General features: G+C 38.8%; 1 protein-coding gene across 2 annotated transcripts in view; it reads right to left on the bottom strand.

Annotated features, from left to right (window-relative positions):
- kif16ba (kinesin family member 16Ba) overlaps positions 1-19,650 on the bottom strand; it is a 56,970-nt gene that overhangs the window by 1,070 nt on the left and 36,250 nt on the right. Inside the window, exons 22-33 of one of the 2 annotated variants that reach the window (XM_036557205.1) lie at positions 19,168-19,460; positions 17,780-18,170; positions 15,547-15,816; positions 13,449-13,762; positions 13,132-13,290; positions 12,788-12,893; positions 11,472-11,519; positions 10,799-10,843; positions 9,350-9,472; positions 8,002-8,091; positions 7,836-7,919; positions 5,643-5,738 (exon numbers count right to left, since the gene is read on the bottom strand). In XM_036557205.1, coding sequence (XP_036413098.1) covers positions 5,643-5,738; positions 7,836-7,919; positions 8,002-8,091; positions 9,350-9,472; positions 10,799-10,843; positions 11,472-11,519; positions 12,788-12,893; positions 13,132-13,290; positions 13,449-13,762; positions 15,547-15,816; positions 17,780-18,170; positions 19,168-19,460 — 2,019 coding nt within the window. Of the gene's footprint in view, positions 1-5,472; positions 5,739-7,835; positions 7,920-8,001; positions 8,092-9,349; positions 9,473-10,798; positions 10,844-11,471; positions 11,520-12,787; positions 12,894-13,131; positions 13,291-13,448; positions 13,763-15,546; positions 15,817-17,779; positions 18,171-19,167; positions 19,461-19,650 lie in introns of those variants that run through there. The other variant, XM_036557207.1, reaches the window with a different exon arrangement.

The raw sequence follows: 19,650 nt of genomic DNA, 5'->3' as shown, positions 1-19,650 counted from the left end.
AGATTGAGTTAGCACATCAAAATAATGACTGTTTTGATGAGATTTTTCAGTTACTGCATCAAAACAGTTGCTTATTTTCTTGAGATTTTGAGTTGGTATGTCAAAATTATGACATCTATAGATTTTTCTCTTGATTTGATTTATCTAGAGTTTTTTAGAGTTGCTTATTTTTTCACAATCTTGACTTCAAAGTCAAAATACTGAGATTAAATCTGGAGAAAGTAAGAATTGTTTTAGATTAACAAGTACAATTTTTCAGTAAATAATACTTTTTTTTTTTTCATTATTATTTGACAGTCAAAATTTCAAGAAAAGTCATTGGGCTTCATTCACCAATATCTTCTTAAGTTTCTTCTTAAATGTGTTCTTGAGGAAGGTCCTAAGAAAAAGTCTGTGTCAGATTCATGACGTGTTCCTAAACCGCAGAACTGTTCTCACCTTTGTGCTCTCGAGTGTGTGTAGATTCTGTTGTTCCCTAAGAACAAATCCCAAATTATAAAACTCTGGTGAATGTCAGAATCTTCGTGAAAACCACGTAAGTGGTTGAAGAACGGTTGGTGAATGAGGCCCAATGTTTCGAGTCAAAATTCCACACACTGCTGAATCTCCTGTCTGGTGGGAATGAACTTCCATACGAGACTGAAACAAACAGAAAACGTAAAGAATCTAAATGTATGCACTTTGACTAAATCAGGGTTTCTCATTAGGTTAAATGGGATGTTTGCCAGTGTTCTGTAAAGCTTGTCCAACCTGGCAACAGTTGCTATGAAAAAGCATTTGTGGGCGGAGCATGGAAAGGTCCATTGATTAAACACTGAGGAAGTTTCTCTGTCCTTTTTAAAGCATCCGTGACCAGCCTGGCACATTATGATGAGACATTATTACAGAGATCAATAGAAATAGTTGATTTATTGAATATATGCATTCAGTATCCTTTATTACACAACTATAAACAGTGTTGCTCTATGCAAACTGTTGTTAACAGACATGACGACATGATGACCTATTGCCATTGAAAAGCTGCAGAAGCAGCAGCAGTATCTGTGAAAAAATTAAAAAAGGCTACATGTAAAATCAGCCTGACAGTGTTTTTGTAGGGGTCCAAGCACTTAGTGCTGGAACCCTATTGTTTTTGCTTATTATTATTAGCAGTATTATTATTATTATTATTATTACATTATTTTTGTATTCGTTTGTGCTCTAAATCCACTTTCAGAAAAATAACTGCAGCCTTCAGTGTGTTTTGGAAGACTTTTTTGAATGTTGTCCACAGTAGTGTTCATAAGGCCTTCATGACGTGACACAGATCTATATAAACATTTATGAACACTTACAAAAGGCATCATTTGTCATGCATTTGCTGTTGACATAACATATTTGTGACTTTTTTTGACATTAGGTTGTCAAGACATTCTGAGATGAAATGACACACATATGCAAAAGTTTGAAATCCCCTCGTCAAGTAACACGTTTTGCTGATTTTCAAGGTGAAAATAAGTGAACACATCCTCTACAGAGAAAACACATCAATAATAAAATCTAAATTTTTTCTGTTACATTTTATTGCAATTTCTATTTATTTGGGAAAAAAAAAACAAAATCCCACAGATAAAATGTGCCATAACTTTTGCCCAGCCCACATTTTAGGTTTATTAATTGTTAAATTCAGCAAATAAACAGTGATTGTGCATTAAAATGTGCAGAAGTGTGTTCTCTGTAGAGGATGTGTTCACTTATTTTCAAAATCAACCAAACATAATTTGACAGGAAGCGCCCAAACTTTTGCATACGACTGCATGTCACAATGCTGACTTTCTTGTGGCTGTTATGTAATTTCATATTATCCGTTTATAAGATTTAAACTGTCATATCATCAGCAGTGTCACTATTTCAATATAGTGACAAGAATTATGTCAACCTGACGTCAAATTTGACCAAAACCTTTATGACAGACGACAGCTTTTAAAATATATTTATGAATGTTTATGTAGGTTTATGTCAATTGTCATGAGATTGTGTAGATGTAGCTTTACGAATGGTGCCCTACAGTAACGTGTTACTGAGCAGTCTGTCTGTTTCTTTCCTATTGCACTGCAGAAAAAACTGCACTGCTATGAGGCAGGAGACTGTTGGCACAAGTTTGTTTAGAGTATGTTTATTGTGTATGTCATCGTGTTAAAGCAATACTCCAGAATTTTTCTAGCTAATCTGTGTTGGCTGCATGTGCAACATACAGTCAAGTACGATAATTCTGACTCATTTCCCTGCACTTCGTAAAAGAACAGAGAAGTATTTACTTGAAACTACCTCATAATAGAAGTCAATGGACAGATGCTGAAGAAACCACTCGTTGGATTTTATTATAAATGTCATTTTCTGTTCTTTTTTGCCATGTTTTTTGCCATGTTGCATTTCTTGAGACAGTCTAAAATTTGGACAATTGTTGAAGTTTTTCCAACTTTTACCTGTTAAACCTTAAAAACGTGAGGACATTTTTAAGTTTTGGCAGGTAAAAGTTGGGAAAATGTTTACAGATTTTACATCTTACGCAGGCGAGTTGTGTATTGATTTGATTAATATTTTTAGAACTTGAATTCGAAATGTTCCCTGAATTGAAATTACACTAACATTTTAGAGAATGACAGATCTTACTTTGCTTCAAATTAAGAAGGAATCAGTTCACTGAGCTCATGATTTGGTTTTGCCTTTTAGTTGTGCAGCACCCTGCCTTATCTTTTCACAGTGTAGAGCACATGTGTCAGGCTCCAGTCCTTGCGGGCCAAAACACTGCAGACTTCAGGACGCTACCTCATTGGACACACCTGATTCAAGCTCATCAGCTAATTGGCAAGGCCTTCATGAACTGAATTCAGAGCGTTAGATGAGGGTAAATGCTGATCTCTGCAGCACTTTGGTTCGGAAGGTCCCCAGTTTGACACGCCTGGTGTAGAGGGAAATCACAGTCTGTGGTAATAAACCATTTGATCCAGGGAGAGACAAATAGAGATTAGGTTAAAAACACTGGAGTACTCCTTTAAAATCTGACCTGTCGCCTTCAAGCGTCTCAGACTGTCCAGGTAAGTATATTCAGGAGAAAACTGATTCTAAGTCAGCAGTCTCACTCTGAGAAGTGTGATACATTAAGGGCAGTGAAAGTTTGCCTGTGGGTAAAAAGGCCTGACCCACTTATACATAGTTAGTATAGTCATTTTTGAGTAGTTGGCTGAAAAAGCACAAATCAGACTATTTTTGTATTCTCTGTGTTCGCGTTTCTTAAAGAAAATCCTAAAGTTGTTTGTTATATTAAGCTACCAGAGTGTCGGCAATTGCTGAAATTCATATGGAAATGGTTCAAATTCTATCTATTCAAGCAAAAATCCAGACAATTTAAAAGAGCTTAACTTTTGTCCAAATGCTATGTAATGTTTGACTCAGGAGTGTGGATTGATTTTCTTAAAGGGTAAATCAAAATGTCTGCATAATTAAATGGTTAAGATGTAAACAAAGTCATTCAGAGTGGTTTGGTGTGAAACGCTCTGTTCTAGAGAAACTTACTGAGTCAGTGTTGTTCACAGCGGTGGTGATAGGAACCAGACGTCTGAAGAGTTTAATGCCTCTGAAAGCTCCCTCACAGAACGTTATTACATGAAATGGTTGTGAATATGCTCTGAGCCATTGCTTCATGATTTGGGCCTAAAACCCATTCATGGTGGAGAGGTGCAAATTTTTTTTTCTTTTTTCTTATATTTAGCTCTATTTTACCTTCATCAACATTACATAAAACATGTGTAGGTTCACTGGTTTTGTACAGTAAAAGTGTCTGTATTTGTGTTATAGAGATGGTGACCCCTGGTTATCACCACCACTGTAAAAAAATAAAATCACTCTGAATGACTTCATTACTTACATTTAAATGATTGAATTATGCAGATTTTTTTTAATTGGTGGACCTCCCCTTCAACATTGTAACAGGATGAGATCTGGATCATATTTTACTTTAACGACGCGACGGCAGCAATAACAAGTTGCTCTTCGACACAAATCATTTACAGTCCCCAATAAGTAATTCTGTTGAATCTGGCTGGTTGCTATAGCAACGGAGAGCAGGCATGGATGTTGTGGAGAAAAAAAGAGCACATCTGTTAATTTACAGTACATCTACAGTTCACTGATCAAGTGTTGTTAAATTCTCCTTGTTGCTATAGCAACGGGGAGCAAGTCTGGATGCTATGAGGGAAAAAATGCACAGTGGACAATTTACAGTACATCTACAGTTCACTTACAATTAAAGGGGAATTCCACTGATCTTTCAGAATTTTTGTAAGTAAATAGTCAAGATGTAAATAAAGTCATTCAGAGTGTTTCCCTGTTCTAGAAAACAATCAGAATTGTTCACAGTGGCGGTGATGGGAACCAGCCAGACAATTTTAGCCTAATTTTGATAAATACAGTCATTTTTTCAGATTTATTAATATATATATAACAGCCCCTGGTTCCTATCACCACCACTGTAAAGAAATCTGAGTTGGTACATTTCTTTACAACAAACCACTTCACTTCAAACCACACTGAATGACTTTCTTTACATCTTGACCTTTGAATTACACAGAAATTTTGAAAAATCTGTGAAATTCCCCTTTATTCTAGAATTCTCCTGATTGATGCAGCAACAGGGAGCCGGTCTGGATGGGGTAAATGCGTGATGAGTGAAAAGAGGCGATGTTAAGGACAGACGCTGACAGTCCAGCCAATCTGCAACATCAATTTAAAACTGTAGGACCACCAAAGGCACTAATAAGGCTAGCACTTTGGATTTCTGCTGCCGTCTCCATGACGACCAAACACCCCTCAGCCCAATTTCTACCTGTCCTGAGAGAGTATGTTGGAGTGATTATGCGTGTGGATACATCTGCGTGTGTGTGCATCACCGCTGTCACAAGAAAACATCTAAGAAATGATATCTTGAGATGGGAGGAGAAAAAAAAAACGTTCTTAACTTTGATGTTAAAGTTAATATAACCTGATTTCATACCAAGTACGTTTGGGCCATTTCTGGCATCACCGCTGGCCTATTTGTCATGAAATGTTTAGATGCTGTAAAGGGCAGTATGTGTTTTCAAATGGTGTTCATAAATAAAAAATGAAAAAGGAAAAAAAAAAAATGAAGTTTCTGATGTGATAGAATGTGCAAAAGTTTGGGCACCCCAGTCAAGTTATGTTTTGTTGATTTTCTAAGTGAAAATAAGTGAACACATCCTCTACAGAGAACACACATCTGCACAAACTTACTGCACAATCACTGTTTTTTTGCTGAATTGCACATATTGGAAAAAATAAGGCATAAAATGTGCAAAAGTTATGGCACATATTTTATGTTTAAACTGTTTCCAGTATGTTAAAACCAAAGCAAATAAATAGAATTTGTGCACTAAAATATGCAGGAAAAAACTAAACTTTGAGTTTGATCTCTGTAGAAGATGTGTTCACTTATTTTCACATTTGACTGGGGTGTTTTTACTTTTGTGTATAACTGTACATAACGGTGTGCGTGTCAGCGTGAGTGAGTGTGAGTGTGTTCAGCCTGTTCCATGACTGCTATAGTCAAACACTCCTTTCTTAAAGAAGGGAGAGATGTTGCATACGGCGTGTTTGGAGAGATGCATGCCGGAGTCGTCAGCTCGGAGAGGAGAGGAAGAGGAGGAGGACAACATGACCTGGAAAAAGTTTCTCAGATAGCGCTGAAAAAAACAAAATCAGATCAGAAATCAGATTTTCATTAGCCTGGTTCCATTGTTGTTTTTGCCATTTTGACATCTAAACAAACAGGAAAACAGTCAGCAATGCTGACTTAAACCTGTCGATACAGAATGTAAACATGATATACAGTAATATAGTAACTCATTTGAATTATGTCACTACATATAAACAGTGTATAGCAAAATCAACCCTTTAGACTTCCAAAGGTTCATTCTACTACAGCTATTACTTTGGTTCGGGATGTGTAGTTACACATGGTAAAACTTTGTAAAACAGTACTTTGATTAAGCAATATATGATGCCATCATATTAACAGAGCAATCCTGAGTTATAGAAACACAATGAGGAGAATGGAGGGGTGAAATGAAGGTGAAACGATGGCATTAAAACTGCTTAAATATGTCTCAGTTTGTGTTAATGTAATCTAATAGGCTAGATACTAAATATAATATAAACGAAAACACAGACTTACTTTGATCTGCTTTAAGATCTAGCTCAGCTATAGCTGCTTTTCTCGCATCTTTGGCAGGAAACTTTTCCTCAAAAGTGGAAAAGTATCTTGTAAAATGTCTCCCAACGTTCAGCTTTTTACGAGGCTGATGTCAGCTTCTCATTCACCAGCTTCTTGTTTGAATTTTTCCGTTCCACCTTAAATGTTGCCTGAGGTGCCTCAATGTAACTGCTGCACCACTTAAGATGGAACGGAAAAATTAGAACGAGAAGCTGACGAACGAGAAGCTGACGAACGAGAAGCTGACGAACGAGAAGCTGACGAACGAGAAGCTGACTTCAAACTTGCGACTTTTTAGTGTTTGACAGTTTCTCGTTGCAGATTAAACGTATCAGAAAACCAGCTGGAGTGATTATAAATGCAAATAAGTCCGTTCGTCTCCAAATTATCGATGTTCGTCTTAAATCTCTCTGTGCCTTTTCTTTAGCTACTAGCTAGGTGAGCCTGCGTTGCTATGGTGACCAGCAGTCTGTGTGCTAATCTTAAAGGTTAAAGGGTGAATTAGCAGTTCTACATTAACTCCAGCATTTCAGACCATTTATTGTTAAACTGTGTTGAACGATCAGCAGAGCTTTATTTTACTGCAGAGGAGGATTATTTTATTTCTACCTACAAATCTACGAAACAGATTTACTGCAACAGGGCAGTAAAAGAGCCACATGTTGCCAAACCCTGTTCTAAGGGAACACAATGCAATGTAAAATAATAAAAATGTTTGTATCACACTAAAATTAAGTGTTATAGTAAACATTCAGCAATGTTTAAATGAAAAAATGAAAAAAGTACAAAAATAATTAAACACTCGCCGGTCAGACTGCCTGGGTGTGGCTTAATATTTAAATAAGCAAAAGATTGACAGCCCTGAGTTTATAGCTGCAGCCTGTTATGCTGCTGAAGCAAAACTAAACACAAGCGCAGTGAAGCGGGAAGAAACGAGTGAAACGAGCACTACAGGTGGTGGTGTAGACCGATCCCACTGTGTTTCACTAAAGACACCATAAATTTTATTTAAATAGTGACGTCTTAAAGAGGAAGTTTTTATTCGCTTTACTGCTGGATACATCCAGGGATTTCTGACACGGCCGGTTAAATAAATGAAATGGGTGAATTGACATTCTTGCTACCACAGGTATGCTTGGTAGGTTAGCTTTCGCTCGGTGGTTTGCTTTCTTGTGGTAAGTTTGTCCGACTTAAACAGAGAAAAGGAGATCGTAGGGGAACCCAGTTTTATGAAACTGGGAGCGGGGCAACCCACATTAGCCTTGTGATTGACTAAGGCTATGCTTATATATGCACTACCCAAGATTAGGAACACTCAGTTTACACAGACTAAGGAGAATGTTGGCTGAATACATCGGCTATTTATATGTACTTGTAAAGTTATTTACACATCACACTTTGTACATGAATACTGTGAGCCCACAAAAGAAAGCATGGATTTAGGTTCCCGGGGCTTTAAATGGAGGAACCTGGAGCTGCTTTCACCCTGCATAATCTACTAATTCCTTTGACGTCCCTGCTGACGCTTGTAATGTCCTCAGAATCGTAAGTAAGAAACAGTCCTTACCTCAAGGTGATTTCGTCGTTCGGCAACCATCCTCTCGTCCCGGTTACCAAAGAGCTTTTTGGGAGGGAACTCCAGTGCTGCGAGCTAAACCAGAGGAGCAACAGAGAAATATGAGTAAAACGCTGAGACAGCTGCATGCGAGGTGCCTTGTTTTGGGGAAGCTCACCTCTGGGTATTTCATTTTGAGGGATTTGTGCATTTCCCTGAAGCGGCTGTACCGCCGAAACACGGTCCACGTTTCATCCAAAACTGTGATCTATAAACATACAGAAATCGCATCAGGGTACAGAAACAGAACAGCTGAACACACTAAAGCAGCAGCGCGTAAAAAGTGAAATGTATGTGGAGGACTGAGGGCCAAAAACGACAGAACAATATACAAATAAAGAAGGTAGGCAGGTTTAAAGTCAAGGTTTTGATAAATGTATTTAATAACAGGATATATTATCTATATATCTTTTAGAAATTGTATTTTTGAAGTACTTTTATAACATTAAAAGTACTTCAAAAATACAATTTCTACAAGAAATTAAGAATTTAATAAGTTATATACTGTATAGTATAAACTGGGTGACCGGGTGAGCTTAGGGTAGCCTTCTGGTGGGCCCTGCACTAAACACACCACTAATGCTCTACTATACTAATAAAACACATCAAGTTTGTAAAAAAGTGTCCTGTAAGTAAAAGTATCTGAAGTTTTAACCTGGTTAGTTTAAAATTGCGATTCAACTGAACTTCAAATAAGTTATGCAGGAGAAAAATTATTGTACAACTGTCAATTTACAGTTAGATGTTTATTAAACTCAAAACTGAAAAAGGCAGTCTGGGTTACTGAGCTTAAGTTTAAACAACAAATCCTTTTATAGTGAATAGAATGAAAGTCTCAGATTTTCTTGTTTGTGGTCCTCGTCTCCCTAATTTGATCATTTCGAAGCATTTAGTAGCTTTTAAGCAAGATATCCTTACAAGTTTGCCTGTTTGTTTCCAACAGCATGTATGGGCAAATTTGTAAGGACATCCTAAAGTTTTATTTTTTATTTATTTATTTTTTTTGGTTGCAGCCCTGTTTTGACAGTTTCCTGCCTCTACGTGACTCTATTTTGGGTATTTTGTGTGTCAGTCAAACTTCTCTGTATAAATTTGGCCAAATTGCTTTAAATCCTTTCCACATCAGCCATAAAATGCAATTTCAGCATGTACTGGAGATCCCTCACTCCAGTTTTAATTACATTTGAATTTTTAAATATATATTTTATGAAATTTTAATTATATTTTGAATTGTACCATTTTATTAATATTAATAATATTAATTAAAATATTAGAGTGAGTCTACCTCCTACCATTCTACCTGCTGGCAGAATGGCCACTAGGAGGCCTGCAGAAAGGGATTAAAGACTCCCATTTTCTTACCATTTACAAACGACCTGGACCCATTCAGAAATGTATGGTGGCTCTAGAGCCTAAATTCTTCCAGCTGCTACAGCAGAATGAAAGTCCGAGTCTCAGAGACTGACCTTGACTTCAAACTCGTAGTGTTCGTCTTTGCCTTGTCCGCGCAGAACGTAGCGTGGGATGCTGATCCTCACCGGATCTTTCAGACTGTCTGGACTGGGACACGAATGGATAGACACCATGCGCTGGACATGAAGAGAGAGAGAGAGAGAGAGAAACCAGCAGCGGACAAACATCCACTATTAATACTCAACTCTACGTTCAGCTGGTCTTTAGAGCAAACACTCAGTATCTCACCAGCACAATTTACTTTTTACACTAACTTTCAAAAGTTTGCAATCAATGTTTTCGATACTATAAAACCGGCCTAGTTACTGCTACACATTATATTTAGGAGCAAAATCTTGCATCTCCAAAATGGCAACTTTACAGGGGACGTTTTTAACTAATAATTAACATCCTTTACGTTTATAGAGCGATCTAATTCAACGTCATTTCAGTCCATTTCTATTGGTCTATTCATCAAGAAAATACAATACAATATAAAGGGCAACTGGCATTTTAAACCTGTGTAAAAATATGAAAAATGACAAAAATGAAGATACAACTATGCTACCTACATGGGCAACTTAACAGCTTCCAAATAATTTGTAGGAAGCTTTAAAACAAAGAGGAAATGAAGTTGTGATGAAATTAATATCCAGAATGAAGTTATAATGGAAATTAAAATCTAGTGCAACTCTTATTTGAAAAATTGGTCATCAAATCTCCAAACAGATAACTTGACTGGAAGATTTACAACTATAAATAAACCATTACAGTATATTAGCCTTCATTATAAAATCCACTTAATTTAGAAAATCCACAAAACATCATCTGACCAGGGGTGCCAAAACTTTTGTGTACAACTGTACATTTATAAACAAAAACGAAAGAAGGTACAAACGGATTCTATCGCCTTCATGCCTGCATGTTGTTTGTGAACACGAAGCAGTGCCGGATTCTGTGAGGAAAGGCCGAATTCAGCAAAACACCTGTTGTCTAAAGTAGCTGCCCAGGTTTTGATCATTTATAGAGTTCACAGTGAGTCATAATGTGCTCTGAAACCACATCAACAAGTCTGTACAATCTTAATGAAGTTTTGGGGATGAATTTACAGAAATTATTTTTTGTCAGTGTTTTTTACTGCTAACATTTCACAAAATGTACTGAACTCCAAGAGTTTGCTGTCTTTTTAAATATGTAGACACAAAAACAAGAACAGAAATTTACAGAAATGATTTGGGTGACTATTGACTTCTGGTGCTTGTTAGCCATGTTAGCCTCATACTTCCCATTTTAAACTAAACAAACAATATTTGGACACCAAACATGTCTTAGCTAATTGACTACATCTGAGCTAAGAAGGGAAAATTCTGTAAATTAGATTTTTTTGTCAAATTGTTCCTTTAAACCAACACTACTGTGTCTCTTACTACCACATACAGATACACGCAATACTGAGATCATACCTCGTACTTCAGTCTGCGGGGGTCCATGCGGTGCATATAGCTGTCCTGTAACAAAATAAACAAATAATAATAAAAAAAAAAAACACATTAGAGCAGATACTTTTTATGGCTAAATTAGGACAGATCATCAAATATGCCTTCTGGACATTTTGGGCTGCATTTCTTTAGGGAAATCATTCAGTCCAATCATTAATCATCCTTTTATTCATAGCTCCACCAAATTTATAAGTTTATCTTAAAGGAAAACTCCAGCATTTTCCAATTTAACCTTATCTGCCACATCTGCATTATGTGGCTGATTGGCTGATTACACAGACAATCATTGTGATGCATTTCTCTGTACAGAAAACAAGCTCAATTTATACCAGAAGCTAATGGACACATTCTGCCCACTGGCTTCAATTAAAAGCATGTTTTGATGGGGCTGATAGAGTTTAGGTTGTAAAACACCGGCATATTAATTTGACTTAAGATTCGGAGGGCAAAGAGTTTTCCAGGCAAAGAAAGAGTCGTCTGTGGCATGCAGAGAGCGAAAAGGGATTCAGAGAGGCAAACCTGAATTACACCTTCAGGGTTTATGGGCAATATGCAAACGAATAGTGATGCAGCATGCAAATCACAGCCCATACCACATTCCCATCACCAGTGCTGACTGGACGGGGCCTCTGCTTACCTCAGCATTCGTTTTAACATTGTTATTCTCACTAACTTCCTCCTCCTCCTGTTGGGTTGAACATGTGTTACTACAAAGCAATCACCACAGCAGCCTTCTATCATCTTAAAAATACAGCTAGAATTAAAGCTTTAGTTTCCCAATAAGACCTAAAGAAGCTCGTCCATGCTTTCATCTCCAGCAGGGTGGACTACTGTAATGGTCTCTTAACTGGACTTCCCAAAAAGACATTTTAAACAGCTACAGCTCATTCAGAACGCAGCTGCAAGAGTTTTAACCAGGACCAGAGAACAAGCTCAGTGTTGTTAGGTTAAATTTCCCCACTTTAAGTTAACTAAGACAGCATCGCTGGTGATGCAGGCTATAATAAAAATTGCAAATCTTGTGAACATTTTCATAATTTACAACTTCGATACTGAAACGATTTATTTTTCATCCCTGCTAATAGAATAAGTGTAGTGCACAGTAATCACCAACGGAAAAATGAATTGCAGTTTATGTACAGTGTTAAGTCATTACATCAGTGTAACAGTAATGACATCAGTATAGTTACACTAACTGAATCACAGCACTATGCTGATGTCATTACTGTATCACTAACCAAATTATAGCATTATGCTGATGTCATTACAGTCATACTAACTGAATTACAGCACTATGCTGATGTCATTACTGTATCACTAACCAAATTATAGCATTATGCTGATGTCATTACGGTATCACTAACCAAATTATAGCATTATGCTGATGTCATTACAGTCATACTAACTGAATTACAGCACTATGCTGATGTCATTACTGTATCACTAACCAAATTATAGCATTATGCTGATGTCATTACAGTCATACTAACTGAATTACAGCACTATGCTGATGTCATTACTGTATCACTAACCAAATTATAGCATTATGCTGATGTCATTACAGTCATACTAACTGAATTACAGCACTATGCTGATGTCATTACTGTATCACTAACCAAATTATAGCATTATGCTGATGTCATTACAGTCATACTAACTGAATTATAGTGGTATTTGGAGGTCATTACTGTCTCACTTACTAAATTATAGCATTATGCTGATGCCATTAGTTATATTGACTCAGTGTTATGTTGATGTCATTACAGTTACATTATCTGTATTTTTGTGTTATTCTGAGGTCATTACTGTTACACTGACTGACTAACAGTGATGTGTTGATGTCACTATTGTTACAATAGGTGAACTACATAAGATCATATATATATATACACACATACATATACACACACAAATACACACAAACATTAGAGTTGCGGTGGAAAGCGGACGTACGTGCAGCGAGTCTGAGGAGAGTGAGAGGCTGTTGATGTTGTCTCCATTCAGCAGGTTCATCTTCTGCAGCCTCCTCTGCACTTCCTCTTCAATAAACGCATTTAACCTAAACAAACACAGATGCACAACGATCCTATTTGAAGCTGTAGGACAGAGCCAAGTCACATAAGCGTCTATATTTCTTCAAGAAAGTCTTGAGGCCAACAGTCAATGTATCCAAATGTCATCACATTTACAGTCAAAGGCGTGTTATGCACATGGTACAGTAGTACATGTAAAGGATCTTTTTTGGGTGGTCTTTTCTTACTGAGCTGTGTGTGTCTGTCTGCTGAACATGGTGCTACCTGTCGTCCGTTAAAGGCAGCACCGCAGGCAGGCCCTGGATGGGGCTCACTGGACAGTTAGCTACTCCGTTCTTCTCCTCACTACTGACCGACAGATTCCGTCCACTTCCCTCACTCTCGCTGATCCTCTGCTTCAGCTGAGCGATCTCCCTCTCCATCCTGAGAGAGAGAGAAATTGACATCATTACAGGATTACATAGAACACTAACATTAACAAGATGATGAACTCCTACAAATAGTCACTACTTACTGCCCTAATGAATCGAACAACATACGAACAGCAGCCCCCAACACCGCAGCCGTATGAGCCCCCTTACCTCTCCTGGTCGAGTTCAGATCCCAGCAAGGTGACGATGCTCCTCCGGCGGCCGTCCTCAGCTTCGGGCTCCAGGCTGAGGCTCCTGCGGAAGGCGGAGTGCCTCCTCTCGAGTCGCGCCACCGCTCGCTCCAGCGCCTCCCTCTGCTGCTTCTCCTGCGTCTCCAGAATCTCCTGCTCCTTCCTCCGCACCTTCTCCTCCTGACGCGCCACGTTCGCTGTGAACTCGTACGTCTGCTGAAGCTGCTGAAGCTGCTCCGCGCTGGCGCTGTGCTGGGACAGGCGCTCCTCCTTCTCCTCCAACTCCTTCTCTATCTGAAAGGAGGATGAAGCTTGTGATATTTACTCTCCTGCATGTTTAACTTTTGTTGCACTGAATGGTAATAATAATAATAATAATGCTACCAATAACAATACTAATACTGCAATATATTACATTTTAATATTATAATGAATTATGATAAATAAATACAAATACTAGGCCTGTTTAAGTTAAGTTGCAATAAACACTTATTTTTTTTTGAAACACTATGGGTGCATTTTGCTAGTTTGACCCTTCAGTCCCCCTGTAGTACTGTAGGCTGAAGCCCAGCTGCACTGTGTGTTGCTATGTTTGTCTGTGAAACTGTAGTCTCTCCTTCAAGTACAGCTTTTAAACATTCTTTTAAACAATTCCTTCAGCACTTCAGCAGACAACACTACAGAGTTCACAGGAGAACTACGCATAGCGTAACGGGCCTCATTCACCAGTATCTTCCAAGTTATTCTTAAACGAGTTCTTTAGAAAGCTCCTAAGAAAAAGTCTACGTCAGATTCAGGACGTGTTCTTAAACCACAGAATCGTTTACACTTTGGTGCATTGAGTGTGCAGATTCTGTTCTTACCTAAGAACAAATTCCAACTTAGAAAACATTGGTGAATGTCAGAATCTTCATGAAATCTGCATAAGTGGGTTTTAAAATGTCTTCCTAAGAACAGTTCATTAATGAGGCCCAATGAGCGGCAAACTAACAAACTCAACAATAAAGTAATAAGGATTTTCAGTTCACATCAAGAACCCCTACTGCAACAGGCATCCACAAGCTTTATGAACAAGAGGGAGAGGCTATAATCACAGTTCAACCACTGACTGTATATCTGATATACAGCCATATGCAAAAGTTAGGGCGACCGGGTCAAATTTTGTTTGTCTTCTAAGTGAAAATAAGTTCAACAGATAACAAGCGTTGTGAACATTTGCACAGCTACTGTGTATTTGTTGGATTTAACAAACAGGGACAAAAATAAAACTTAAATACATAAAATGTGGCCTGTGCAAAAGTTATGGCACATTATATATATATATATATATATATATATATATATATATATATATATATATATATATATATATATATATATATACACACACTTTTTTTCTTAACTCGGCAAAGAAACTGCACTAGAATGTGCAGAAATCCACATTTAAGTGTGTTCTCTGTAGAGGATGTGTAAACTTACACTGTGTATGAAATACAAATAACATTACTGTACTACTGAAAGTAATACATTCTGACAATGCATATTCTGTCAGCTCATATAGCTATAACGAAATGCACTGCTTTTTAAATAAAAACAATCTCTCTTTAGTATCAAATTTAAGCAAATAAGACAAATATGAACTACCCAAAAATAATCAGATTAATCAAAATTTATCATTTTAAATGTTTGCCAGCCCCCCCAAATTATATATTAGATACATAAAGTGACCCTTTATTCATCCCACAACAGGGAAACTTCACCTCCGCATTTTAACCCATCCATGCAATGAAACACCACATACACACTAGTGAACACACACACTAGGGGGCAGTGAGCACACTTGCCCAGAGTGGTGGGCGACCCTATCCACAGCGCCCAGGGAGCAGTCGGAGGGTTAGGTGCCTTGCTCAAGGGCACTTCAGTCACATACTGCTGGCTCAGGGGATCAAACCAGCGACCTTCCGGTCACAAGCCTGGTTCCCTAACCTCCAGCCCATGTGCATGAGTCACATTTGATTACAGTATGACATGTTTATCAGCACTAATCCAGATTTGTCAGAGTTTTTTTTTTCCCTAACCTGATAAAGCGTCTCGTCCAGCTCCTTCTCCACCTGATCTGGACTTGGCTCGGTCTCCACACTCCTGCCCCCTGCTCCTCTCGCCCACATCCTGTCCAGCGCCTCCTCAGCCCTCTGGCGCTCCTCAGAGACGGCGGGGAGGTGGTTCTGGCACAGAGAGAACAGCTGGCGCTCTTTACACTGCAGCCTGTGTTCAGCCTGAGACAGCAGGGCCTCCTCCTGGAGGAGAGAGGAAGCGTCCTGAGCTCCGTGCTCCACAGCCTCGAACACCTGCAGGAGAGGAGAGAACAGGAGACGACGAGAGTAAAACTGACACAAATGCACAAAGGAACAGATACTCAGTCTTACAATACTGTTTTAATTCTGTCTGCTTTTATAGATAACAGTATGTCAATGCCAGAACCTTCATAAGCCAGGTATTTGCCAATACTGAAATAACTACTGGGGTATTGATTACACTGCATTATAGAAAGCCAAGGTGAAACTACAGAGGCCAAAGATCCAGTGAAACTCCTGTATTATGTTTCGACAGTCTAATGTTTGCTCTTATTTGTGATATTGCATAAACAAGACTGTTTTAAAAGGAAACTTTCTCTGATTTTTAAAAACATTTGCATAGTTAAATAGTTAAGATGTTAGTCATTCAGAGTTGTTTGACGTGACCTGCACCGTCACTGAAGAGTTTAATGAACTCCCTCACAGAACGTTATTACATGGAATAGTTATGAATATGCTGCCTAATGATTGAGACATTGTTTTATGGTAGTTCTGAGAAAGTTTGGGCTCAAAATGCACTTTTTAAAAACAGAATCATGGCTGAGAGGTATTTGCAGGTTTTTATATGGGAAAACATATTTTTCAGACCCTGGTTCCTAAGACCTCCACTGTAAAGATATCTGAGCCTACTATGAACCATTCCCCGTCACATTCAAAGCACTCTGAATGACATCTCAACCATTGAATTATACAGAAATTTTCCAAGGTAAAAGGTCCCCCTCACCATTTAATATTGCACTAGTTAGTTCTAGTGTTAGCATTAGCTCATCTGAAGAGGCAGCCTCCATCACTCAGGAGTCCTCATCCAAGACGAAAACCCACCAGTTTAACCTGCAGTGGCTAAAAGATCTCCCGGGGTTACTTATCAAGAGCAAAACATGTTTTCAGATGTAATCTTTTGTGTGGTACCAGTGCTACCACCTAAAAAAGGCTAACCATACTGTTAGTTCAAGCCGTTGCTCATTTTAAGCCTAATTTGTTGTGTCATTATCATTCAAAAGACAAAATTCCTTCTTCTCTGTAATCTTTGATGGCAGCACAGTGACTTCTAAACGCCTCTAAATGCCATGAGACGTTTGGTTGTGTCATTGTGTTCCAGCGGCTGGGAAAAGTTATACTAAACAAAAATATGGCACGTCCCCCTCCCCCTCCCACCACCTCCAATCATCAGGCACAGTCCATGTCCTGCCCACCCGTTAGATACTCATACGTGGTTTTAATTGAATTATAATCTGATTTTTTCATGTAGTTTTTCTCTTGCTTTTGCTGTGAAAGTGTAAGAAAAGCCAAAGCAAAGCAGATGCTTAAAGTCTAGCCTGCTAACTGGCATTTCACCTGGTCTACATCTGTTTCAGAACCTGCAGAAAATACACATTAAATTATTGTAGCTCTTCACTGTTTGACAAAATGTAGTTATTTTTATTCATTTTTTCCTTTAGCATTTCTGCAAGAGTTGGTTTCAAATTGCATTTCACAATCCAATCAAATCCTGAGAAATAAAATCACGTCGCACCCACATTTTCTTCCTATCCAAATATCCTGTTTCACTCAGGAAAATGTGTTCTGACTTTATCGTATTAGGACAAATTTTAACATAAAAATTATGGCAGGTTCTGTTTTCTGTTTTATTTTTTTTCCAGGAGGTTAAACTCAGCAGATAAACAGAAATGCACCCTAAAATCTCCAGAAAAATGCCATATCAAAGTGTTTTCTCCGTAAAGGACATGGTAAAACTTATTTTCACTTGGAAAATCAACAGAACCTGTAATTATATCAGGAGGGTTCAAACTTTTTATTCGACTGTATGAAAATTAGTTCTTAAATGCACATCAATGGTCACACTGAGGCCACGACAAAAAACACGCAAATTTAATTTTTCACAGAAGTTTTTCTTTAAATGACACCAAAAAAAAGATACAAAAGCAGGATCTCTCTTAGTGACAGCACGTTTTCCTACCAGTCTCTGTTTCTCTCTGTGCGTGTGATGCATTAGGCTGATGGAGGCTCGTTCGTTGGCCACCTCCTTCTCCAGTCGTTCTTTCTGCTGAATCAGCCCCTCCTCCAGCGCCTCCAGCTCCTGCACCTGCTCCTGTTTGAATCGCCTGTAGCGCCCCCTGGCCCTCCTCAGCGCTTCCTCTCCTCCGTCCTCCTCCTCCTGTCCGTCCAGCCGCGCCTCTTTGGCCACCAGCAGCTCCTCTCTGATCTCGGCCAGCTTGCGCCGCTCCTCCTGCAGCCTCCTCGCTTCCTCCTGCGACAGTAGAGATGCCGCCTCCTCGCTGCGTTCACGCAGCTGCTCCTCCAAGCGACCAACAAGGGTCAACTGCTCCCGCTCACGTTCCTCCAAACGCCTGCATGTATATACTTTTAATTACACTTAGAATACACGGATGAAGGAAATGTACATACAAACTTCACTCAGAGAAAATGGACATAATAAACATGGACATACAGTCCTGTAAGTTTAAGCACCCCTGGTCAAATGACACGTTTTCTTGGTTTTCTAAGTGAAAACAAGTTAACACGTCCTCTGTGGAGAACACACCATAATATGGCACTTTCCTGCAAATTTTTGAGCACAACTTCTATTAATTTGCTGGAGTTTAACATAAAAAAATGGAAAAAATATAAAACATTCAGTATAACATGGGCGATAACCTCCACAGGCCACATTTATGCTTTATTTATTTCCCAATATTTAAGCAACAGAACACGAGAGGGAGTGTGTTATCGCGAAATAACATCGCGGCTGTGATTCGATCGCCGTAGATCATCACAGCTGTGATGTTATTCACGATAACACAGTCCTCGAGTGTTCTATTGCTTTTATACCACAGTTAAATAAATAAAGTAATAAATTAATAAACTGGGCCGTGAACGCGGCGTTTAATACGTTTTAATGTTCGCAGTTCCTTCAGCCAAATTATGGTTCCTTAACTAGCAGCTTGTTGCTACGTCAGAACAACGAGCTCCGCCCACTCACTGCTCAGCCGGCAGTTCGTTCTCCAGCTCCACACAGACCAACTGACAGTTTGGGAATTTAGTGTTGTCTCATCTTCAGAGTCTGACCAAATCGGCTGTCGGTCAAATGTGATCTTAAAAGTGTCCATTTTCAGTGGATACAGTGAAAAATGTTGTGGCGAAATAACAGCACGGTTAGAACGCCTCTCAACCAATCAGCTTGCGTGTCTGGAACTAAGTGTTGTATAATCAGCACATAAACAGTGATAGTGTATTAAAACGTGCAGTAGTGTGTTCCCTGTAGAGGACATGTTTACTTATTCACACTTAGAAAATCAACAAATCATCATTTGACCGGGGTGCTCAAACTTTCGCATCCGGTCTCACCTCCTCTCCATCTGGATTTTAACCACCTGCTCCTCTCTTTCCCGTTTGAGCCGTTCCAGCTCCCTGAACAGCTCTGTTTGTTCTGCATGCACCTCCTCCTCATCCTCCTGCATCTCCAGCACCTCCAGCACCTCTAACACCTCCTCCTCCAGCAGGGACTCCTCCAGCAAGGACTCCTCCAGCAGGGACTCCTCCAGCAGGGACTCCTCCAGCTGATGCTGGCTCTGCAGTGGCTCCTGTTGTTTCTTCTGCTTCTGCTGCTCCTGCTCCTGCTGATCCCTCTCGCGCTCCTCCTAAAGGAAGTGTATAAAATAAACACAAATGCACTGACAAGTTTCAGGTAGATTCCTATACAATACTGACTGAAGTTTAATGAAATCTTCAGTTCTTTTGGAGTCGACTCGTTTCAGCTGTTTCATGTTTCAGCAGTATATTAACATCATTACAAATTTTTTTAAGCTATAACTTAATTACATTTTAATT

This window comes from Colossoma macropomum, unplaced genomic scaffold, assembly GCF_904425465.1.
Source record: "Colossoma macropomum unplaced genomic scaffold, Colossoma_macropomum, whole genome shotgun sequence".
Classification (NCBI taxonomy): Eukaryota; Metazoa; Chordata; class Actinopteri; order Characiformes; family Serrasalmidae; genus Colossoma; species Colossoma macropomum.
This window is presented reverse-complemented; position numbering and strand designations above follow the sequence as displayed.